The following is an 8,551-nucleotide window of genomic DNA, read 5'->3' as shown; positions in this document are numbered from 1 at the left end:
CCTTCAATTAGAGACCTTATATTCAGTTTGTCAAACTTTAAGCATTTGGACTGAAATTTCACATGTTGTTTGTCTGCTTCCAGATGAATTGTTGTTTTCTGTTTGTGTGTGTTTCTGGCATAACGTTTGAGCCAACTTCTCAAATGAAGCCAGGAGAAAAGATGTGTTGCCCATGCTGAAACATTCTTAGAATTGTTCCAGTGAGGAGCCCAAGCAGCTCCATGGAGATAAAAGTCAGAGAACATCCCCACTACCCCCGGCCCTTAACAACCAGAGCCCTGAAATGCAAGAGGAGGAGATGACAGTGTCTGTGCATTAACACACAGCTGGCTCCTGAGGTTTCAACTCAGTTCCTACTCCAAGGGGAATTTTGCCTCAGTGGGGCCTGGTAAATTATGGGCCAGGGCCTCAGAATTTGGCCTTGTATTGTACATCCTGAAGGATCTACTGTGACACTGAAATGCAGTAACCTTAGGGCTGGAGGCCATCCGCCTGGGAGGGCCCAGCAAAGAGAGACATTATAGCCCATTATACTGAGGCAAACTCATTGCCTGTGGCAAAGGCCCTTGGATGTTTACTGGCTGTGCAGAGCAAAAAGGACCAGAGACCTATTATTGATCCCATCATGCCCGCGTTGCACTGGGTTTGTTTAGCAGGTGAGCTCCTCAGGAAGAGATGGTACCTGTGAATATTGAGATGGAAGCGTCTTCCCAAAGAATCCCCCTCAGGTAGCCGTGTCCCACGCCTCTCTCACTCCAGCATCTGCAGCAAGATCCCACGCTGAGAGCTGACACAGGGGTGTGCTCCAGTTATAATATAGCTCTGTGCAATCCCAGGGGGGTTCACTCAGACTCTAGCAGAGAAGTGGCATCTGAATGTCAACAGGCTGGAGACAAGCCTGTCTGCGCTTCTGTGCTCTTTATCCAGCATTAGGAGTAAACAGTAATTAAGGGCCCTTCCCAAAGGAGATGAGAACTCTTGGGCTCTGTGCTGAGTCAGAGAGGAATTGGCTGCTCTGTGCATTTGTGTATATTTACAACTTATAGGGATAATGCTTAAAACTCAGTAGGGTCTGATACCCTGTAAAGTCCCAGGCGGGATGGGTAGATAGTAGACAGACAGATCTATAGAAAGATGCCTGAGGGGAGACACCAGCACTTTGTGCAGCACACTGGGCTGTTGCTAAGGATCAGAGTATTTCTCACCAGTAGCTCTCATCATACTTGCAGCACCTTTCACTGAAGGATGTTCAAAACACCTAGCAAAGGATAGTCACTATTACCACAGCCCCATTAAACAGATAGGTAAACTGAGGTACAGGGAGATGTTATATTGACAAGATCATAGAAATTGGATGGCAGGATGACAGACAGAACCCAGACGCCCTGACTTCCCTGCCATAAGCATGGTCTCTTTGTCACACCAAGAGGGAAATGGACTCCTGCTCTGGCAGGGGCTGTTCATTGGCTGGGATCCAGAGGAAAGGCTGGAAGAGAGAGCCTGAGCCTTCGTCACCCTCTCAAAGTGAACCTGCGGTTTTCAGAACTAGCTGGAGTTGGTGAGCTCCCCGCTCCTGTGAGGTGTGAACTCCAGGACTCCACTTCCGCTCTCACTCAGAAACCTGCCAATGCAGTGTGATGCTCTGTACCTTGGGGGAACACCCTGCACACCCATGTTCATCCTTATAATCACAACAAGGAGTCTGGTGGCACCTTAAACAATAACAGGTTTATTTGTGCATAAGCTTTCGTGGGTAAAAAACCTCACTTCTACCGATGCATCTGTACAAGTGAGGTTTTTTACCCACAAAAGCTTATGCCCAAATAAATCTGTTAGTCTTTAAGGGGCCACTGGACTCCTTGTTGTTTTCATGGATACGGACTAACGCAGCTACCTCCTGATATTTGACATCCTTATAATATGATTGTGTGGTATCCAATGCAAAGTTTGTGATGTTGGGTATCTGTGACACCCTAAGGTGAAAATTTCACCTTTCAAATGTTTTGTGCTACACAAGGCTCTTCACATTTCTGTAAAGTGTGTAATAACCTGTTCCCTCTGCCTCACTGGGGCTATGTCTGCACTACAAACCCCACAGCAGCACAAATGTACTGCTATAGCTGCTCCCTGCAAGTTGTGCTGTGTAGCCACTCTACGCTGGCAGGATAGAGCTCCCCGCCATCATAATTAAACCACCCCTACTGTGCGGCAGGAGCTGTGTCGGCTGGAGAGCGTCTCCTGCCAACGTGGGGCTGTCCACACCGGCGCTTTTGTCAGTGAAACTTGCCAGTGCAGACAAAGCCTGAGTTGCAGGCTAGTAAAGACACCCACTGTCCCAAGTCCTGCACTGTTAAGGAGATTGCAATTCTCTGCTGCTCTTTTTCGCCAAACCCAGCTGCTTGCATAGATATATCTCGAAGCTCTGCCTGAATCTCTTCCCGGAGTCTGCTGTATTGCCCGAGAGTTTCAGGTCCTTGGGGGTTTCAGTTGTTCCATCTCCAGAATGGATCCTTTGTAGTTCCCCACAGCCCTTTTATCTCTGCCCTCTCCTCTGGTCTCCCCTCTGGTACCAGGGGTTGTCTTGGGAATTCATGAGACGGAGGCTCAGTCTGCACTGGAAGGTGGGAGGTGTGATTGGAACTAAAGCGGGTTAAAAAAGCTAACGGAGAGCCACACGCTCCCAGCTGTGTGTCTGGTGCAGCCGCCACTCAATGGCCCGTTCTCGCTATCCCGTCTAGTTCCCCTAACATATGATCTGCTTTAAAAGGCCCAGGACATTCTTCTAACTGCCAGGGCCGGGTTGTTCATTTCTGCTGCTTCACGACCATCCAGCAACCTATGTAACCACCCGTTCTTAGTACTGCTCCTCCCCCATCTCCCTCCCTCCCCCCTTTCTGGTTTGTTACACACAGTAGCCGGGTCTTGACTTAATTCGATCGAGAAGCTCTTTGCGGCAGGGTCTCTTTCTCCTTATGTTTGCAAATTGTCCAGCACAAGGGGCCCTCAGCTGGAGGGAGGGCGGGGGTCTGTATTCTTCCAACACACAAATAATGATCATAAATAATCAACACACTAATCCAGCCAAATCAGGGCCTCCCCACTTTGCCTTCAGCTACAGAGGAAGGTCAAACCATGCTTGTCAGCTACAGAGTGTTAGTAACTTGAATACAGGTGGACTCGGCACTCCTGTTCTGCTTGGCAGGAAAATTCATTCGGTCTCATGTCAGTGCTTAATAACCCAGGTTCTCCGCACTGGAGAAATACTCCTGATTAGCCAGATGAGCAGGCAGAGTGTTCAGCTGTGGGAATCCAAATACCCTCCTGCCAGGCCACTCCTTAACACACTGACTCAGCCTGGAACATTCGATTTCAATTCCACCTGGGAGGAAATGAACTAAGAGGGAGAGAACAAATCCAGTGCATACACTAATCCAGTTTCTAATCCAGGCCAAAAAAGAACTGGAGTTGCAGCTAGCAAGGGCTATGAAGGGTAACAAGAAGGGTTTCTACAGGTGTGTTAGCAACAAGAAGAAGATCAGGGACAGTGTGGGCCCCTTACTGAATGAGGGAGGCAACCTAGTGACTGATGATGTGCAAAAAGCTGAAGTATTCAATGGTTTTTTTTGCCTCAGTCTTCACAGACAAGGTCATCTCCCACACTGCTGCTCTGGGCAACACAGTATGGGGAGGAGCCCTCAGGGGTGAAAGAACAGGTTAAGGACTGTTTAGAAAAGCTGGACATGCACAAGTCCATGGGTCCAGATTTAACGCATCCAAGGGTGCTGAGGGAGTTGGCAGATGTGATTGCAGAGCCATTGGTCATTATCTTTGAAAACTCATGGCAATCGGGGGACGTCCCAGACGATTGGAAAAAGGCAAGTATAGTTCCCGTCTTTTAAAAAGGGAAGAAGGAGAACCTGGGGAACCACAGACAGGTCAGCCTCACCTCAGTCCCTAGAAAAATCATGGTGCAGGTCCTCAAGGAAACCGTGCTGAAGCACTTGGAGGAGCAGAAAGTGATCAGAAAGAGTCAACATGAATTCAACAAGGCCAAGTCATGTAAGCAGATGGGTTTGGTGAGAAAGACCAGCAGAAAATTGCAAACTTCTTATATATTTCAGGACTTGGGACCACCTGGGCCAGAGCAGTGCTGGGAGCGGAGCTGCAGCAACCAGAAACCTTGGCTGAAGAGGTGGAGTAAGCGGAGGGGTTTCAAGGGTGCAGTTACCAGCAATTAGAAAGGTGGCCACCCAATGAGCCGTACACAGACCGGTTCCCCAGGTTGTCAGGCTGACACAGCACAGTATGATCAGGAAAGGATTTAATGTCTTTTGACTGCTCAGTCAGTGATTCAGAAAAGAGGGCCCAGCACCACATCAGCAGTCAGCTGTGCTCACTCTGAGAGCCAGAGCACCAGGAGAAAATGTTTAGGTTCCTTTATGGGTAAAAAGATGGAGCAGCCTGCCCCGAATCTCTTTGGTCCTTACCCCATAGATGATAGGATTTAGCATGGGGGGCACCAGGAGGTACATGTTGGCACTGAGAATATGGAAATGCAGGGGCACATTGTGGCCAAACTGGTGTGTGAGGAAGGAGAAGAGACCTGGTATATAAAAGGCTAAGATGACACAGAGGTGGGAGCCGCAGGTCCCAAAAGCCTTGAGCCGGGCGTCCTTTGTGGGGAGGCTGAAGATGGCCCTGAGGATCTGGGTGTAGGACACTGTGATAAAAAACACATCCAGTCCAATAACAGACAATACCACAGAGAGGCTGTAGTAACTACTAATGCGGATGTCGGCACAGGCCAGCTTCACCATGGCCATGTACTCACAGTACGAGTGGGGGATAATGTTAGTTGTACAATATGGCCACCTTCTCGCTATGAAGGGAGAGGGCAGTACGAGCATGGCACCGCGCAGCACCACAGCCAGGCCAATCTTGGCCACCACGGGGTTTGTCAGGACGGTGGAATGTCTAAGGGGATGGCAGATGGCCACGTAGCGATCAAAAGCCATGGCCACGAGGATCCCAGACCCCATCACTGAGAAGCAGTGAATGAAGTACATCTGGGTGAGGCAGGCACTGAAATTGATCTCCCTGGAATTGAACCAGAAGATGCTCAGTGTTTTAGGCAGGATGGACGTGGACAGGACCAGGTCGGTGATGGCCAGCATGCAGAGGAAATAGTACATGGGCACATGGAGGCTCCTCTCCCTCTTCACAGTGAACAATAGGGTGGAGTTCCCCAAGATGGCTATGATGTACATGGCACAGAAGGGAACAGAGAGCCAGGTATGCTCTACCTCCAGGCCAGGAATGCCCAGCAGGATGAAGGTGGAGGGGTTGGTGAAGTCGCTTGTGTTGGAATCTGACATGGAGTAGGGGAGAAGGTGTCCAAATCTGAGGCAGAACGGTGTCTCCTGTATGTACCATATGTTCCCCTGACTTATTGTATGTGATCAGTGTCTACGGTGATGGTCGCAGTGCAAATGCCTGGATGGAGAGACAATGTTAATATGAGACACTATGTGTACTACTACAGGTTGTTGTCATGAGTGAAGCAGATTGTCCTCTCTTGACACACTAAAAAATGACATGTTCATTATTCAGATAAATGAATTATAAAAAAAAAAACCCTTACTAATGCCAATTCCATATTTTATGGTGCTCTGTCTGACAATAATTCCTACATGTTGTGTTGCTGGAAACCTTAATAAGCATTAGCAGGAAACACGAGTGTGGAAGCTGGTTATTCATCATTGTTCCTTAATGCAATGAGAGCCAGGCTAGAGAGTCCATGCTGTAGGGAGTTCCCCATTCACTTGGTTGCTCAAAATCTAAGAGTGGAAAAATACCAAACCTTTAACTAAATATGTACCAGAGGGAAACATCCCAACTAGAGCACGTCTCGGGGGAAAGACCTGGGCATCACTGATAGCAGCTTGGCTCATTCACAGCAGTGGCCAAAACAAATACAATGTTTGGATGCCTAAGTGTGGGACTGTTTAGTTTAGAGAAGAGACAAAGAAGGGAGCTTATGATAGATGAGAGGAAAACAAAGAATGGAACGGATTACGTTCAAATGGACAAACGGAGACCAGTTTCCAACCAGTAAGATCTATGGATACTTTTTGTTTCAGAAAGGCTAATTCCCCAAAGCTGAAACAAATTGTCAGCAAAACTGATCGGGAGGAGAAATGTCGAGAGAACAATGTAATTGAGAATTGGGCGTTCTTTACGAAGAGCTTATTAGAGAGCTAAGAAGCTTCAATACCACAGTTAAGAGTGTACACAACTTTGGCTACAAATTCTGTTCAGTGGAAAGTGAAGGCAGCAGTTAGGGGGGGTAAAAGCAACATATACATATATAGAGAGACACACAAACAAATAACTGGTTCTGAAATCTAGTAGAGAAAGGCAGAGCAAGGCCTAATAACTGGAAGATGAAGCCAGACAAATAGCAGCTGGAAATAACAGTCAATTTTTTAGTCCTGAGGGTGATTAACATTTGGAGCAAACTGCAAAGGGAAGTGGTGGATTCTCCAGTTCTCCATATCTGTAGATCCAGACTGGATGTTTTTCTGCAAGGTCTGCTTGAGGACTTGTCTACACTTTAAATGGTATAGTGGCTCTGCCTTACCCCTTCAGTGTAGACACTGCTTACACCCATGGCAGGGGTTCTCGCATCAGTATAGGTAATCCACCTCCCCAAGAGTTGGTAGCTAAGTGTATAGAAAACTTCTTCCATTGATCCCCATGCCAACTATATCGAGGTGAGGTTGATATAGCTAAATCTCTCAAGGGTGTGGATTTTTTTGCTGTTGCTGTTGCAGAAAAAAAGGCAATGTAATTTATGGAGGTATAGCATGCAAGGCAAAGGAGTACCGTGTCTAATTTTAGTCTCCAATGTATAGGAAGGACAAAGCGAATCTGGAAATGACCAGAGGTCATATGAGCGAATGCTGAAGGAACTGGGTATGTTTAGCTTGAAAAAGAGGAGATTGAGGAGGACATGGCAGTGGTCTTCGGATACTGGAAAGGCTTCCATAATAAAGATGGAGAACAGTTGTTCACTCTTGCCACAGAGGGCAGTAGAAGAGGCCATGAGCTCAAACTACAGCAAAACAGATTTAGATTAAATCTCAGGATAAACTTCCAAACTGTACGGACAGGAAGCCAATGCAACAGAAGCCTCGGGAAATCCTGGAGGCTCCTTTACTGCAGGTTTTCTAAAGGAGGCTGGACAGTCTTCTGTCCTGGATGGCTTAGACACAACAAATCCTGCATCTTGGCAGGGGCTTAGATTAGCTGACTCTGGCTGTTCCTTCTCCCCCTGTGGCTCTAGGATTCTATGATATAAAATCCAGGTGTAGACCAGGCTTTAGTCAAACACAAGTTATTAGGCTCAACACAGGGGTAACTGGGTGAAATTTAATGCCCCATGTTATACAGGAATTCAGACTGGATGATTGAACGGTCCCTTCTGGCCTTATACCCTATGAAACTATCGATAAAAAAGTGGGTCAAGCATTTATATTTACTCTGTCTTACAACACACGAGCAAGGGAACATTGAATTCTATTGGAAGTGGGAATATATAACACTGAAAAAAGATTTTTTTTATTCATATAATCCATATTTGGCCTGTGGAACTCCTTACCACAGAGGTTACTGGAGTAAAGAGTTAGACAAACAGCTGGCTCCTGAGGTTTCAACTCAGTTCCTACTCCAAGGGGAATTTTGCCTCAGTGGGGCCTGGTAACTTATGGGCCAGGGCCTCACAATTTGGCCTTGTTTTGTACATCCTGAAGGATCTACTGTGACACTGAAATGCAGTAACCTTAGAGCTGGAGGCCGTCCGCCTGGGAGGGCCCAGCAAAGAGGGACATTTTAGCCCATGATACTGAGGCAAACTCATCGCCTGTGACAAAGACACTTGCATTTTTACTGGCTGTGCTGAGCAAAAAGGACCAGAGACCAATTATTGATCCCATCACGCCCACATTGCACTGGGTTTGTTTAGCAGGTGAGCTCCTCAGGAAGAGATGGTACCTGTGAATATTGAGATGGAAGCGTCTTCCCAAGGAATCCCCCTCAGGTAGCCATGTCCCACGCCTCTCTCACTCCAGCATCTGCAGCAAGATCCCACGCTGAGAGCCGAAATAGGGGTGTGCTCCAGTTATAATATAGCTCTGTGCAATCCCAGGGGGGTTCACTCAGACTCTAGCAGAGAAGTGGCATCTGAATGTCAACAGGCTGGAGACAAGCCTGTCTGCGCTTCTGTGCTCTTTATCCAGCATTAGGAGTAAACAGTAATTAAGGGACCTTCCCAAAGGAGATGAGAACTCTTGGGCTCTGTGCTGAGTCAGAGGGGAATTGGCTGCTCTGTGCATTTGTGTATATTTACAACTTATAGGGATAATGCTTAAAACTCAGTAGGGTCTGATAGCCTGTAAAGTCCCAGGCGGGATGTGTAGATACATGGGCGCCAACTTATATGGGCTCTTGGAGCTAAAGCCCCAGGAATATTCATAATCAGGGGCTCTGCTCC

General features: G+C 47.4%; 1 protein-coding gene across 1 annotated transcript; it reads right to left on the bottom strand.

The window, feature by feature from the left end:
* Positions 1-4,427: 4,427 nt before the first annotated feature.
* On the bottom strand, positions 4,428-5,375 carry LOC120389117 (olfactory receptor 52B2-like). The gene has a single exon (XM_039511381.1). The coding sequence runs from the start codon at positions 5,373-5,375 to the stop codon at positions 4,428-4,430; it is 948 nt and encodes a 315-aa protein (XP_039367315.1).
* Positions 5,376-8,551: the final 3,176 nt, after the last annotated feature.

The sequence above is a fragment of the Mauremys reevesii genome, linkage group 1 (assembly GCF_016161935.1).
Source record: "Mauremys reevesii isolate NIE-2019 linkage group 1, ASM1616193v1, whole genome shotgun sequence".
In the NCBI taxonomy this organism is placed as follows: Eukaryota; Metazoa; Chordata; order Testudines; family Geoemydidae; genus Mauremys; species Mauremys reevesii.
This window is presented reverse-complemented; position numbering and strand designations above follow the sequence as displayed.

What these genes read in the sequence shown, in the direction of transcription:
- LOC120389117 (XM_039511381.1), bottom strand. Translation starts at nt 5,375, where the DNA reads ATGTCAGATTCCAACACAAGCGACTTCACCAACCCCTCCACCTTCATC.